At 46.3% G+C, this 17,017-nt stretch overlaps 1 protein-coding gene across 7 annotated transcripts in view; it reads right to left on the bottom strand.

Annotated features, from left to right (window-relative positions):
• Window positions 1–17,017, bottom strand: part of Ric8b (RIC8 guanine nucleotide exchange factor B) — a 99,870-nt gene that overhangs the window by 15,569 nt on the left and 67,284 nt on the right. For all 7 annotated transcript variants that reach the window (XR_012908659.1, XM_075954734.1, XM_075954738.1 and 4 more), the window contains one exon: window positions 7,593–7,737. Coding sequence is in view for 6 of the 7 variants with exons in the window: in XM_075954734.1 (XP_075810849.1) it covers window positions 7,593–7,737 (145 nt within the window). In the remaining variant the exon portion in view is untranslated. The remainder of the gene's footprint in view (window positions 1–7,592; window positions 7,738–17,017) is intronic.

Raw genomic sequence — 17,017 nt, 5'->3', positions numbered from 1 at the left:
GTTGGATAGATATCCTTAGATGCACATCTTACTCATTAATCGTAAGGGGACAAATACTTTCAGAAGTGGAACGAGAAAATCCATTTTGTGATACAGCATAAAACAAACATGTCCAAAAAAAGAAGAAAAAACAAAAACTGGAAAAATGATGACAGAGAGGCTGCAATCTGGAAATGAACGCATGCCGATTTATAATCTCAGGAAATTAGTCCATTAGTGAGACCACAGAGGTAATGAGAATCCAAAACAGTAAAAGATGAAGTAGAAGAGTAGTTTTAATTCAATTTGATCTAACTTAGGAAGAAAATGCAAGCTAGCCTACCAAGAGACAAACAACAGCATCTTAGCTTTCTGGAAACAGATCTAGAACAATGCTCACAGCAATGGATTTCTTATACCAGCTTTGTATGAAGTTCTAACACCAAACAAATTATACTCGTAATAAGAAGGCCACATTTCTTTCTTTTTTACTAAGAAGGGAAAATAAAACAGCTGTTTCAGTGTCTAAATATCAATACCTTAAAGCAGTATTCTTGAGAAGACACAGACACAGTTACAGTGTCTTGTACCAGCCAAGTACAGGTTGTTTTAATGATCAAAATGCAGACAGCAGGGCCGGCATTGCTAACAAATGGCTTCCTAAGGTCTTCCAGATACAGGACCAATGCTCTCAGAGATGGTCCAGGATAAGCAAACCAGTATAAACTGTGAGGCGTCGGAGGCTGGGATAAACTGAAGAAAAAGCGTCACATGAGCCAGTGAAAGGCAGTGTAACTGACTGGCTCCTCTGGTTGTTGTAAGGGCGAGCTCACGTTTCACTGTCACTACCACCAGACTTCCTTTTTGCTATACTCTTCAGAGGTTACAGACCACAACAGATCCACGATCCGTGTTGCTGTCCTCAGACAGGGTCTGTGACTACAGCTGCGCCTTAAAAGCCTGCTCAGCAGGGTCTAATGCTGTATGCCTAAGAAACTTACCAAGGTTTGAGGGGGCTGGGCAGCAGCTCAGGGGTAGAGCCCTTGCTGAAAAACTAGGTGTGAGGTCATGCATTCAATCTCTAGCACGTCCCTCCCTCGTCCCCTAAAAAGGCAAATGAACAAATCAAGAAAACCCCGTGTTCCCATCAGCAAACTATGTACAAGTCAGAAAGCCGCGGAATTCCTCAGGGACAAAGGAAATAGAGCAGGCAGAAGACACTGGGGCCTAGGGCCCATCTGCTGGCTCTCCCCTTGTTTGTAGGTATCCTCTGTGGTTCTTCAGGGACTCTGGGATGACCTGAAAACATGCAGACTGGTCACTTATTCCTAGTTTTGAATCACTCGGGAGAAACACTCTAAGGACAGAGCTGGCCTGGCTTGGGTCGACGTGTGAAGTTCCCCGTGTGACCTTAATACCCTGGGCTCACCCAGTGCCCGACCAGATATTGCCCTGTAGTTTCCTTTTTAAAGGTGTCCACAAAAGACAAAGGGTCTCTAGCTAGAGGCCCTCACAGAACTGCTAAACGGGTCATTGTATTTCCCAAGCTTAAGAACAAAGAGAACTGAACAAGGTTTCAGAAGAGTCTGGAAATGCAGAGTCCCCATTGCTATATCCTAACAGCTGGCCTTATAGGTGAACAAAGGTAATTACAGCTAAAACTCAAGCCCAGGAGTCGGGCATTCCGGGAGAGCGCAGGCGCAGGTCACTACACTCGTCATTGAGAACAGGCTTCTCACACTGACAGGTTTGATCTGAAGAACCACACCTGCACACTTCAGAAAACAATGACAGTAGCACAAGCAATTATGTACCTCAGAGAAGGGTCAGGGACACACAGGTGAGCCCTGTGCTGTTGCGGATTCCTAGGTTGAGCAGAACACAGAACCGTTCTTTTCTTGGTACCCACGCCCCAAGATAAGGTTTCTCTGTAGCCCTGGTTGTCCTGGAACTCACAGGGATCCACCTGCCTTTGCCTCCTGAGTGCTGGGACTAAGGGTGTGTATTGGTGGGATGCCAGAATGATTCAAGACTTGCTTTGAGGCTAGCTCCCAAGTGACAAGGTCCTCTGCTGTCTAAGCACGAAGGCAGCATTTTCATTCTCAAAGAGCGAGGCCCCTCCCCGACCCATGGAGAAAACACAATGCCCCAGTAACCCCAGGGACTCAGGGTTCATTTCTCCTTTTAAACAGACATCTTTTTTCTTCCTTATGGTACTCAGGGGAATGTAAACAAAACCACATAAAACACAAGCCGGGACAATGAACGGTACCACTCCTCCATGAGAAAAATGTCAACGTGTCCTGGCAGATGAGACTCTGTCCCATCCAGCCAGTCTCGTACAGCTTCCCACCCACGAGAAGAGAAAACAAGTCGCCATGACAATAGCAAAGCTGTATATTTTGGAATGAACGCATACCTAGCACTATTAGCCCCTACAACCCAACACTCAGCTTGATAGGTTCTAAGATCCCAACACGGTGAAATTCTGAGGTTATTCTTCCTTGGTGTGAAGACTGAGTCTTCCCTGCTTTAAGGACACTGTGGTGGACCTTTGGGTGTCGTTTTTATTTTCCCTGTCTGTCTTCCCCTCTTCCTTCCAGGCCTGTGTATCTGAACTCCTATGTATACTAACCATGATATTTTTTAAAATAAGACCATTATAAGAACTGATGAGTTATGATCTGACAACAGGAGGATTATGGCAAAAAAAAGGTATGAGCAAAAGAGCATGTGTATAAAGTTGAACTACATTTCAATTCTTTTAACTGTTTCTGGTCAATATCAGTAACACAAAATACTTAAAAATTTATTAGTGTAGTCAACAAACATGTGCATAAAGACAGATTTTTTTTTTAAAGTCCTGTTCCCTTATAGAACTTATGTTCTAACAAAAAAAGAAGAAAAAGAAAAAACAGACCTAAGGAATAGGGAAGCTTATGGTGTGCTGAAGGTAGGAGGTGCTGTTCAAACAAACAAACAAAAAAAAACAGCGCAAAGAAGAATGAGGTGGGACGGAAAGTGATGTGAAGTCAGGCTCTATCGAGGACTAAGCAGCTGTACACAGAGGAGACTCAAGCAGGACCTGGAGGTGGAGAGGGAAGAGAAACAGCAGCCATCGGGAGGATGTGGCCCTACAGTGAGGACTTTGATCTTGGTCACCAGGCAGTTCTGAGCAACTGCGAATGGAGTCAACAAGGTCAGTGGGAGCTGCTTTACAGCAACAGAGCTGGGCAGGGCCTTGGTGCTGGAGCCCCAGCTCTCCAGCTAAGAAGCCCGGTTTCTGTCACTAGTACCAGTGAAGGGGAAAAGGATTTCAGAAAGAGCCAAAGTTTCAGCATGGTGACAGTTAAAAGCAAAAGACCCAACTAAATTCTGAGTGTTATCAAGATGGAGCCGTAACTGACAAGTGTGTGTGAGCATGTCCTGGAGGACGCTGAGTCATGTGCACGCCTGTGCTCTCAGGACACTGATTTCTGTTTCGGAATTATTAAAGAAAAGTAGCCATGTTAAGGAGCTATGAACAGGGAAGCTGCATGAACGACAAGTTCGTCTCTGACTAGTGGAGTGGAGTGGTAGGTGGAATACGGGAGCAATTAAACCACAAGTCCCCACTTCTTATCCTTTAGTAGTTACTACTGAAAACAGACCAGCACCCTCCGGAAAAACAACACATACTGTGTTCATACAGCATCTCATGAACCCCATGTCCACCTGCGGTATAAGATATGCAGCTCCTCAGAAAACTGAACACACAGACACAGGTGATACAGACTCCAAAGAAAGGAAAGCAGGGACCTGATGAGATACCAGGGCACACAAGCTCAGCACTGTCAGCCACCGGTGAAAAAAGGTGCACCGGTCTCATAATTGCCAATGGGTAAACACAATGTTTATACAGTAAAATGGAAAACCTTCCAGTCTTAATTTGGGAGGATATTCTGATACATACTACAATATGGGTGAGCCCTAATGACAGACTAAGTGAAACTGGCCGATCACAAAGGACAATATATGATTCCACAAATATGAGGCTTCTCGATATACAGACAGGAAGAGGCGAGGAGAGGGCACAGGATGGAAGATGCAAAGTTCTGGAGATAAACGGGAACAACAGTACACAGCTGTAATCGCGGCATTCTCAAGGTTGTGGTCTGCAGAGAAGAGGATGGGGCTTTCTCTGAAGCAGCTGTGTTGAACACGCTTATATAATTCAGCGTTTGGGAGCTGAGGCAGGAGGACGGCTTGAGAACCGAGACGGTTCCATTTTGAAAATGCAGGTACAACAAAGGCTGATGAGTGTGTGTGTGGGGGGCGTGAGTGTATGGGGGGCATGAGTGTGGGGGGGCCGTGAGTGTGTGGGGGGGCGTGTGGGGGGGCCGTGAGTGTGGGGGGGCGTGAGTGTGGGGGGGGCGTGTGAGCGCGGGGGGGCGTGTGAGCGCGGGGAGGGGGCGTGAGCGCGGGGAGGGGGCGTGAGCGCGGGGAGGGGGCGTGAGCGTGGGGAGGGGGCGTGAGCGTGGGGAGGGGGCGTGAGCGTGGGGGGGGGGCGTGAGCGTGGGGGGGTGAGTGTGTGGAGGGGGCGTGAGTGTGGGGGGGGCGTGAGTGTGTGGAGGGGGCGTGAGTGTGGGGGGGCGTGAGTGTGGCAGAAGCATTAATGATTTTGCTTTCATCCAGGGTCTTTTATGATGAGATTTTAGATGTATTTCACTGGATGCTTACAGTCAAAACCCTGCGTTCCTAAATTAGTTAAATCCTAGTATGTACAAACACAGTCCTGATTAGGCAAAGAAAAAAAAAGTCCTGATCTGTGGTTCATTCACTTTAAGAAATATTAAACCATATAATTTCTACAATAACAAGACAATTATTACCAGACCAGAGCAGCAGAGGGGAAGAAGACCCAGGCACTGGCCCGACACCTGAGGTCAGCGTACTCGGAACTATCCCGAGTGCTGGGCACAGCTCTGAGGCTCTGCACTCACAGGTCAATCACCCGGGTCTCCCCCCCACCCCCCCAAGACACCTCTGGAAGCCTGTGCACCTAGCCTGAAAGTTGTAAACATCTGTCGTCCCACTAACGTTTAGAATGACATAAACCACACCAGTTATCAAGGGGCTCCATGCTCAGAGACATAAAAGGAAACAGTATAAAATTAAAATTGAGCTGGGTGTGGTGATACAGGCCCAGTAATTGGGAGGCAGAAGCAGGTAGATCTCTGTTCTAGACCAGCTAGGGCTCCATAGTAAGACCCTGTCTAAAACAGAACAAATGAAGAGGAGCTTAGACAGCTGGTGTCCTTTGTGTGATAAAGGACTTCTCTGAACACTGGACAAGGCTAGATGTCCATGTGGTGTGTAACTGGGTTCTATGCCTAATTGCAGAAAACCATTTCCAGTTCATTAAATACATTTATTTTGACACAATAAAAAGACTGCTGTAAAATTAACTGTGTCTCAAAGCCTGGACAGAAGCTCCACACAATTCCTGGTTTTAGATTCCAATAAAGGATTACAGGTTACCTTGGTGCATTAATCAGAATCCACTTACATTTCTGACACCGGGACTTGGGCCAGCTGATGAAAGGTGATTACTGTTGTGAATAAATGGATCATCAGACTGAACGATAAAGGGACAGTAAAATGAGCAATCCCTTCTAAACTTTCTAAGTTTGCTCAGAGCACTAAAAAGTGTCACCCAGAGTGACGAAGGGTTGCTTGTGACAAGTGTTTTATTCACTGTCACTTCCCCAGGGACCCTGGAGGAAGATTTAAAGTAACACTAAAGATTCCACCAGGTGTTCCTCTCGAGAGGGCAGACTTGAAAGCAAACCGGACACTAGTCTATTTGAAGGGTGCACGACATACTTGAAAAACTCCTGTTTACGCTGATAATGAGCAACATTCAAAGACCAGTTTACACTGGAAATGTCTGGCCCAGTCTGAGCTGAGAAGGATTTCATTAAGGCTGCAAAGCCTAAGCACAGTTTGTCCTGCAGCAGAGAGCGACGGCATCAACACTGACTCAAACAGATGCTTTCTGAGGTCTGACATCATTTCCTGCACTGAGGGGAGGCCTGGTGTTCCTCCGCCTTCTCTGAGCTCCTTGTTAAGGTAGCATTCTGCACTTCCTAGTTACTATGGCCATTCTACAGGTCCTCTCTTGGGTGGAATAAAGCACACGAACGGAAATGCAGACACCAGTCACCGTGAGTATTTATGAGTTTCTGACCTTAGCTGACTGTGTCCACAGGCCCTGAAATTTGAGAAACGGTCAATGTCATCTCCATCTTCGTTTACAACCACAGGACTCTTACGAGGTGGCTGTAGTGTGTGCTTTAAGTCTCAGCTCCTGGGAAAGCTGGGGTGAAAGGATCTGCTTCAGTCTATGACTTGGAGATCAGCCTGGGCAACACAGTAAGCACCCGCCCCCACACCACCAAACAAGGGGGCTTTTCCAACTCGTATATCATGACAAAATGATGCGGAAATGTACTTTACGGGAAAAATTAAAAGCAACAGCTTGGAAAACTAATTCGGAGCGTTGACTTCTTCCTCTTTTGTTCTCAAATACTTGACAGAGACGTTTACACACAGCATCTAAGTGACAGCAGTCTATAAAGCTCACTACTTAAGAGCCACCGCCAGCCTTTGTTTCTGCTGAAGCCTGGAGGATTAGGGTGCTAAAAATAACACCACGCACTCAAACCTGACTTGTCAAGAAACAGGTCACACTGTTCCTGCCTGATGAGAGACTGGCCATTTTTTCCACTTTATGGCAATTTAATATTATGTTGTCAACAGAACATAATCTATACTTGATTTTAGATTGTGATTTTCTATTCTTGGTTACCTACTTCATGACCCATATCATTCTACAGCAGACGACCAGTAGAAAACAGAAGGCCAGTCCCACTGACAATATCCAAAATGAAGGTGCCTTATAGCAACCAGTCATGGATCCCAGGAAAAACTCAGCTCAAATGACTGCTAGCAAGTGGGAATTGAGGATGAGCCCTGGAGAGGACCAGGAGGAAGGAGGAGGAAAGAGGTGGCAGTTTGAGAAAACGAGAATGTCTTTAATTGCACATACTGACTTGTCCTCCAGGGCACTGAGACACCTGTGACTACAGTTCTGCACAGAGCCCGCCTCTTCCTTTTCTCGCTATGTGCCTTGCTCAATACTTTTTGACTTGCAAGAATTTTTATGCAAGGGTGCTAAGAATGACTGAAGCGTCAAATAACCAACTTTAGTACTTGATGTTGTTAGCTGTACGTTCTATTATGTACGCGTGTGTTAGTTGTACATTAGGAAGCCTCACATAAAGGAAGGTAAATGGTGACAATGCTCTTTTAAATTGATCAACACCTAAAACTGCCAGCACTCATACTGCTTCAGAGAGGGTAATGGACTTGTTGAAAGAATTGTGCAGCACAGTCCATGAAATCCCACCCTGCAATCACCTGAAGTCACTCTAGGGTACTATTTGAAACTGTCTCTAAAAGACCAGTAGGTGGAAAACTTACAAATCCACAAGAGAAAGCCAAAGGGAGCGGAAGACAAACCACTAACTGAAAGACACAGCCACTTAGTAAACAGAAACTTGGTACTATACTTTGGTTTTGCATTTTTGTATTCTTCGGTGTCCGTGTCCTCGTCCTCTGAGTACCAGTTATCTCCTCTTCCTCCAGCCAAGAGGCCCCTGGCCGCCAGCAGTCCTGCAGCGTTCCCATAGCCAGTGTACTTCAGCAGGCTGTCCACTGCAAAAACACAACAGGGTTCAGACAGGCGTCCTAGGTGCTCACCAATAACACCCACCTTCCAGCAGAGAAGCTGGGGCCGCCTGCCATGGCAGGAACCTTCTCTGAGAGAGGCCTTTAAACATAGAGTGGTTAGGGTGAACTACCTACAAACACCCTACCTGCTATGAAGACTTAAGATCCTGTTTTTAAGATGTCAGCAATTCTGAAACTGCTCATCCGTACACACTCTGGCAAATGGGGGGGGTGGGGGGGTGGGGGGGCCTCTCTGCCCCGAAAGTAAGAGGCTTGCACCAACTTCCTGATCTCTAATTTTATTTTATTTTTTTAAACTAAAGATAATGAAAGTCAAATGGTGGTTCTGCATGTGTTGTATGAATAACCTTAATTTTTTTTATTCCTTAAAGAGATAGGAAGGGAAATATATAGGCTTTTTAACACCTAAGGGTATTAGCAAATTGGAAAGGTTAATATACCACTTAACAGGGCAGGGCAGGCTGGAAAGATGCTTGTGACACAGGCATGAGGAGCAGAGTTCAAATCCCCAGAACTCATGTAAAAGCTGAGCAGGTACTTGTAAGACAGAGACAGTACTAGAAAGTCCCAGGGTCAAATGAGAGACTGCTTCAATAAATAAAGTAGAGGCAATTGAGGAAGACATTCAACTTTTGGGCCTTCATATGTATACACATGCACACCTACACACACACACTAAAAAGTAACATGTAAACACAGGAAGCCCACTGAGTCCGACCAGCTATGATCACTATTACTAGCTGGTAGAACTTTGGCTCTGGCCCAGTGTCTGACCTGTAGAAATGGAGTAAGAGCTGCATTCCTCAGAGTAAGGCCACTGAGCTTCTCAGGAAAGCAAGCTCTCCTTCTCTTAAAACATGATGTAAAATGATCATGTTACACCCACACACACACAGAGTTTGGGGCACTGGGTACAGGTAAAAGAAGCCTGCACTGCAGAGAGGTGTGTGTGTGTGTGTGTGTGTGTGTGTGTGTGTGTGTGTGTGTGTTACATAAACTTTTAAATATACTGAACAATTACTGGCACTTCATTTTCTTCAGGTACAATTTCAAGGCACACAATTATGTCTATAATAAAAAGAATAAAAACTGTCAGAATTTCCTCAAGGTTTTAAAGTAGAATTTCATAAAATGATATCCTAAGGTCGAGTGCAGAAAACAAACCACATATTCATCCACATATGAAACCATGCTAAAATTGAAATAGCACAACTCATGCCATCCACCTCAAAAAATAACGCTGGAGAAAATTCACAGACGTACAGACGGGTGCTGAGGAGGAGGAGGAGGAGGAGGAGGAGGAGGAGAAGGAGGAGGAGGAGAAGGAGGAGGAGGAGGAGGAGGAGGAGGAGGAGGAGGAGGAGGGAGAACACAGACGTACAGGTGGGTGCTGAGGAGGAGGAGGAGGAGGAGGAGGAGGGAGAACACAGACGGGTGCGGAGGAGGAGGAGGGAGAGTATGTGTGTGGACTTCAGCTGGGGATGGAGTCATACAGAAGGAGGAAGGGGAGAATCAATACTAAGAATGTTTGAAGAAGCTACAAGGAAACATGTGATAAGCTTGCTTACAAATACATACATATAGAAGCGTGTGTGTATAGTTTACATGCAGTTATGTCACGTGGGATGATAATACTCCCTACAAAGTGCCACAGACTAACAGAACTCAGCGTCAGGCATTAGAAACCTCCCTTTGAGTTGTTAGGGAAGTCCAAGGGACCCCCCAAAACAATACAGGCCATTGTCCTTGGTTGCTTCCCAGAACTTGAAGACCCCACTACTGGGACACTATACACTTCAGACAGGACTGAGAGGAATCAAGCTGCACTTGCCGTGGAAGGCTCCTCTCTAAGGACTAGCTCATAGTATCTGAGGATGCTACGCGAGCTGCCAAGGGAGCCAAGCTAGCAACAGTCCTCCCCAGCTGCAAAGCCGAGGACCGGCAGGGCAGCTGTTTCCAGAGGTGCAGTAGTGGCAGCACCTGAGGCTGCCCACAGCTGTCTATCTGAGACCCACTCACTAGAAGGGAATTCAACCTGTCTGGAAACCTACTACTTCTGTCTTCCTAACCCAGCATCATTTTAACTGCCTTCAAATACTGCCTTGATGCCCACAGACAAACAGAGCTCCTCTCTGCAGTAGATGGAGGGAGGGAGTGACAGTGGAGTGGACAGGCCCATTCAGTGCATGGACAGCGAACACCTACAGCTAAGACTCAGGAAACACTGCAGAAGGTGGGGCGGAAAGGCTGTTACGACTGCTAAGAGCTAGAGGTCCAGGACATCTGCCACCAGACAGTGGCTTCCAGACACAATAGGGATGCTGCACCCATGAGATCTAAACAGTGGGCTCTCCTAAATAAGACCTGGGTAATGATTAATGACACCATGAGTCCACATGCCAAACGGATAGGACAAATTTCGTAGGGCCCTACCCTTAGATGAAGATTTACAGGCCATCAATGTCATCTGAAAAAGGAGGATCAGTTTCTCCAGGGATGAGCCCAGGCCCCTGAGAGGTTACTGAATCCCAAGTGGCCAGCCCTAAACACATGCACATAACAGCAACACCAAATCGACTCAGTAGGTTCTTGGATATTTATGTGTGTGTGTACATGCATATAACTATATAATATTACAAGAAGTCACGAATTTGAGAGGGAGGGAGAGGCATGGGAGGGGTGGAAATAATACAAATATAGTAGTCATGTAAAAATTTAAAAAATAATTATCTTGACATTAAAGTAGTTTAAGACAGAGAAACAGATAAGAAAAGGGAATATTCTGGTCAGAGTATGAAATTATAAAGAATATAAGTAACACTAATTAATTTGTTAAATTTTAAAATACTTGAACTAGAGAGCACTTCTTTGATAGAAAAAATACCTACTCTGGGGACATATGAAGGCATACCTCCTTTCAAGGAATATAGAAAACTGGGTACATTTGTAAAAATGGAAACATGGGTTAAGTGAGATTTATACCATAAAGCCCCAGTTGGCCTGGGGCTCACCTCCCTCCTTCCCAGGTCTCCAGGGCACCAAAATCACAGTAAGGTGCTACCACACTCCGCTTCAACCAGTCATTCTTAACCCCAGACCTAAGGTAGCTGTATTCCTTCTCAGTGGTACTGGTAAACACTATAAGTTTTTAATGAGGGAGAGTAATTTGTACCCTTGGGTAAATCTGATATACTGTCTCTTGCTGCCAGAGCTTCAAGCTGCAGAGATTCAAGTAAGTCAGCAAATGCCTAGTGAGCTACTGAGGGGACAAAAGAATTTCTGGGGTACACAGGTATCCTTAATACTCACAGAGGCCAGACAGGATGTTAGTGGTCAGATACAAACCCTCTGGTGATGAGGGGTCACAGACCTAAGCCCTCAGAACACTGATGTTTTTAACACAGCATTACTACGATGCTGATTTTTATTTGGTGTACACAGGCTGGAAAATGAACCCAGGCCTCACAGAGGAGCACTGAGCTAACCCCGTTCTTGGACTTTTTAAAAAAATAAAGATGTTTAGTGGTTTCAGAAAAGTGACATTTACTAAAATTTTTAAAGTTTAAATTAAACATTATGAATAAATGGTTTAAATGAATATATTTAAGAAAGACACAAAGGAAGGGAAATGACTCAGTGGTTAAGAGCACTGGTTGTTCTTCCAGAGGACATGAGTTCAATTCCCAGCATCCAGATGGCAGTTTGTAACTGTAACTCCATTGCCCTCTTTTGGCCTCCATGGGTACCAGTCATGACAGTGGTGCACAGACACACATGTAGGCAAAATACACACAAAGAAAATAAAGCTCAAAAAACGAATGACATAAAATGGCTCAAGATTAAATAGTCTAAGGTCCCAGCGGCTGTGGAAGGTCAGGAGAGGTTAGAGAGGAGTAAACAGGACACTAATAAAGTGCTTCCCTTCTATGAGAAACCTTGTGGAAGCTACTCACTAACAATGACCAGGGGTTTTCATAAGAACAATGTTACTGCTCTTTTACGGGAACGATATGCCAATTCTGTGGGAAACAGGCTACAGAGACAATTTAAGACATATTATTGTCTTCAAGATAAAGTTAAATAAAATCTCATTAAGTTTTTAAACAATTAAAAACTGGGGAGCAAAGAATGGAACCAAAGGGAATAAAGAACTCTAGCAGAGACGACTGCTGCAGAAGCCTTAGCTACCTCTCACGGTAGGGCTAAAACAGACACCGGGAAAGAGGCTTTCTAAGGGTGGGCTTTCTGTGTTACAAAGACACACACAAGGGTGCTTGTGCTTTGTCATCATGACTGTCTGTGAAGTCAAACAATCCCAGCAAGCAGATGCGTCAGGTGCTGGAGACCCTCACTGGCAGGCACAGTGCTGGAAGCCTACCCAGATGTGAGTTCTATCATTTTACCAGAAGGCAGAGGAGAGCCCGCTTAGGAGACCAGTGTCCCTTCTCAGAGGACTCTTTCCATCCAGAGATCCACACCACCAGCAGCTCTAACCAGTCTCCTTTCCAGCCATGTCCTCCCATATCTATTTCCATACAGCCACCTAAGCCACGCTTCGTTCCTCACAAACATGGCTCTCCTGCTTCTCCTACAGGCTCAACCCCCAACCACACGTCTGTAAGACCTCTTCATCTGGCAGCCTCTCTCTGCTTTTCTAAAGCTGGTGTCCACTCTGTGCACGCCTCAGACCCTACAATGTCTTTTTCTGTGACTATCTCCCACTCCTCTGGCTCCTTATAAAAGTCCTTCTCTAAGATGCCACGGTAGGAAGCACAGTCTTCTCTTTAGGACGTTATTCATCACTGTGGGGGAAATATGCAAGACAGCATAGCCGTTATACTGAATTCACAGGAAGCACAAATGTTTGCTCTTTTACTTAATATTTATGGAACAATTGCTATCTGTAAGCTAAAGAAACTCGGTGTTGGGAATGCAAGGCCTGCAGAGTCAGAAATGTGACAACTGGGGAAAAAATGATCAACCTGAATGCCACAGAATTTCTCAGAGATGATGTCCACACTGCTCTTCAAAGACAAAGCTTGGGTTGGGCGGTGGTGGCGCACGCCTTTAATTCCAGCACTTGGGAGGCACAGGTGGATCTCTGTGAGTTCGAGGCCAGCCTGGTCTACAAGAGCTAGTTCCAGGACAGGCTCCAGAACTACAGAGAAACCCTGTCTCAAGAAAAAAAAAAGAGAGAGAGACAACTCAGCATGCTGACAAGGGAAGGGCATCTCAGCAACACTAAAGTATCAGTTTGTATTCATGGCAGGGGAGCACATCAGCAGAAGGAAAACACCGCAGAGGCAACCCAATAAAAGCTGGATCACCAGGCAATGATGAGACAACACTAAACATCTACATGGAGGGAATGAGAAGCTTGTGTCCTCCAATAGCCACCTCCAAGACACACAGTAAAATCTGATTGGAAACAGGAGATCTGACTATTTTAATATTTTAAGAAAACTATTTTAAAGTCATTTAACAAGAAGTGGTGTGGGAACAGAATAGGAGAAACATAAAGATGGTATTTAGGAAGTAAAATCTGTAAGGTGCAGTTAGTTGTCTATGAAGAGAAGACAGGCAGGGCACTTTAGACAATGTGACCTTTACAGAAGACAGCAGATGGCACAGAAAAATTGAGGAGCATGCGCACTGAAGATAATGCATTCCCTTTAAGACAGGAGGCGCAGGTGTCTATGAGAAACTCAGGTACAGATGTCCAGTGTGGAGGTGGCTGGCTACATGAGGGGTTCATCCTGAAGCAGAAGCCACAGACAGAGAGGATGGGGCTCAGAGGATGACTACAGGGAGCTACGTGTGGAGCTGGGATAGGTGTCAAGGACATCTAGGACCCCCTAGCACACACACACACAGAGCAGGATACAGATGAAAAGATACCCATCGCACCAGAGTTAGGAACCCACAGTGGGGAGGGTAGCCGTGAGGAGGACACGTTCTCCTGGAACTGGGAAGGAAATGGCTGACTCATGGCAAGGTGAGGTCTCCCCGGGTAGTGGGGATACTTGGAAAGACGCCAGTATGGGAGAGACTGCTGATAGGTGGACAAGGACACACAAGGAGAACTCAAAAAATTAAACCAAAACTAGAGAGGAACAACTCACAGAGGAAGACCTGAGAAGACAAGAAGGAAAGTATCAACAGCAAAGAGGCGGTGTAGCGACAAGCTAGAGAGGCCTGCAGCCCGACACAAGGACGGAGGCCCAGGAGATCTGCACCACTCACGGCTGTAACTCAGCCCCACCACCGTGCCTGCCACACACTGGAAAGAGCGCAGTATTCCATAGATCGCTTTCTTTTGATTCAGCCATGTAGATGATTTTTAAGGAGCCAGAAGGAAGTCAGTTTAAAATTATTTTAGAAAATTTTTATTCATGTTGGCATGCAAAGCACTAAGCTTCTTTACGGTATTTTCACACACATATGTCGTTACAGCTGGTTCTTACCCACTTCCTCCATCCCATCTGCCTCTTCCTAGCTGGTTGCCTGTTTCCCCGACAATGGCCTTCCTTCCTGCACTCTATTACCCAGATACCCTGTGGTTTATATTCTCTCTCTCATTTAGACTTCACATGAGAAAATATGTAGCACTGTTTGTTTTTCTGAATTTAGATTTTTTTTTCTTACCATGATTTCCAGAAAGCACTGACTTTACAGAGGATAATAAAATTTAGTTTTGCCACAGTTGAACACAAGTTGGTGGCATGACCACAACCCAGCATGTGCCCCCGCAGGCTGGAGAAGTGGGCTGGCCTGGCACAGGTGGACAGTCTCTCCCAAGACTTTACCCTTCGTGTTTTGTTTCTGACAGCTGCTTACCTCTCTACTTTCTGGTGCGAACACAGATCACAGCTCTTTAACGTTCAACTTAGCTTTGCTACAGTGAGAAAGTTTAGCTACTCTGACTCTTTGAAAGTTATCTGACCTGCCCACAGACCTCTGCTCTCTCTTCTCCCAGACCCAATCCTGAGGCTCGTCCCTAGCACTGCAACAGAACATCAGCTGTGGCCTGCCTTCCTGTCCACAGCTCCTGTGGATCCCACAGACTATCCCCTCCACATGTTCCCTCCCCTAACTTGTCGCTGCCATCCCAGCCTCCAACACTAGCAGGCATTCCCTGTGAACACACCAGCTGGGCAGGCCAGCAAGACAGGCAACACACTGAGAACCCAGAGAGGAAGTAGAGACTGAAAAGCAACACCCTGAGAAGCCAGAGAGGAAGTAGAGACCTATAGGCAACACACCGAGAACCCAGGGAGAAAGTAGAGACCAACAGGCAACACACTGAAAACCCAGAGAGGAAGTAGAGACTGACAGGCAACACACTGAGAACCCAGAGAGGAAGTAGAGACCTATAGGCAACACACTGAGAACCCAGAGAGGAAGTAGAGACCTATAGGCAACACACTGAAAACCCAGAGAGGAAGTAGAGACCTATAGGCAACACACTGAGAACCCAGAGAGGAAGTAGAGACCGACAGGCAACACACTGAAAACCCAGAGAGGAAGTAGAGACCTATAGGCAACACACTGAGAACCCAGAGAGGAAGTAGAGACCTATAGGCAACACACTGAGAACCCAGAGAGGAAGTAGAGACCTATAGGCAACACACTGAGAACCCAGAGAGGAAGTAGAGACCGACAGGCAACACACTGAAAACCCAGAGAGGAAGTAGAGACCTATAGGCAACACACTGAGAACCCAGAGAGGAAGTAGAGACCGACAGGCAACACACTGAAAACCCAGAGAGGAAGTAGAGACCGACAGGCAACACACTGAAAACCCAGAGAGGAAGTAGAGACCGACAGGCAACACACTGAGAACCCAGAGAGGAAGTAGAGACCGACAGGCAACACACTGAAAACCCAGAGAGGAAGTAGAGACCGACAGGCAACACACTGAGAACCCAGAGAGGAAGTAGAGACCTATAGGCAACACACTGAGAACCCAGAGAGGAAGTAGAGACCTATAGGCAACACACTGAGAACCCAGAGAGGAAGTAGAGACCGACAGGCAACACACTGAAAACCCAGAGAGGAAGTAGAGACCTATAGGCAACACACTGAGAACCCAGAGAGGAAGTAGAGACCGACAGGCAACACACTGAAAACCCAGAGAGGAAGTAGAGACCTATAGGCAACACACTGAGAACCCAGAGAGGAAGTAGAGACCGACAGGCAACACACTGAAAACCCAGAGAGGAAGTAGAGACCGACAGGCAACACACTGAGAACCCAGAGAGGAAGTAGAGACCTATAGGCAACACACTGAAAACCCAGAGAGGAAGTAGAGACCGACAGGCAACACACTGAGAACCCAGAGAGGAAGTAGAGACCGACAGGCAACACACTGAGAACCCAGAGAGGAAGTAGAGACCTATAGGCAACACACTGAAAACCCAGAGAGGAAGTAGAGACCTATAGGCAACACACTGAGAACCCAGAGAGGAAGTAGAGACCGACAGGCAACACACTGAGAACCCAGAGAGGAAGTAGAGACCTATAGGCAACACACTGAAAACACAGAGAGGAAGTAGAGACCTATAGGCAACACACTGAGAACCCAGAGAGGAAGTAGAGACCGACAGGCAACACACTGAGAACCCAGAGAGGAAGTAGAGACCGACAGGCAACACACTGAGAACCCAGAGAGGAAGTAGAGACCTATAGGCAACACACTGAAAACCCAGAGAGGAAGTAGAGACCTATAGGCAACACACTGAAAACCCAGAGAGGAAGTAGAGACCTATAGGCAACACACTGAAAACCCAGAGAGGAAGTAGAGACCTATAGGCAACACACTGAAAACCCAGAGAGGAAGTAGAGACCTATAGGCAACACACTGAGAACCCAGAGAGGAAGTAGAGACCTATAGGCAACACACTGAGAACCCAGAGAGGAAGTAGAGACCTATAGGCAACACACTGAGAACCCAGAGAGGAAGTAGAGACCGACAGGCAACACACTGAAAACCCAGAGAGGAAGTAGAGACCGACAGGCAACACACTGAAAACCCAGAGAGGAAGTAGAGACCGACAGGCAACACACTGAGAACCCAGAGAGGAAGTAGAGACCGACAGGCAACACACTGAGAACCCAGAGAGGAAGTAGAGACCGACAGGCAACACACTGAAAACCCAGAGAGGAAGTAGAGACCGACAGGCAACACACTGAGAACCCAGAGAGGAAGTAGAGACCGAGGAACAAAGCACACACCCAACAAAGG

The sequence above is a fragment of the Microtus pennsylvanicus genome, chromosome 20, assembly GCF_037038515.1.
Source record: "Microtus pennsylvanicus isolate mMicPen1 chromosome 20, mMicPen1.hap1, whole genome shotgun sequence".
Taxonomy (NCBI): domain Eukaryota; kingdom Metazoa; phylum Chordata; class Mammalia; order Rodentia; family Cricetidae; genus Microtus; species Microtus pennsylvanicus.
This window is presented reverse-complemented; position numbering and strand designations above follow the sequence as displayed.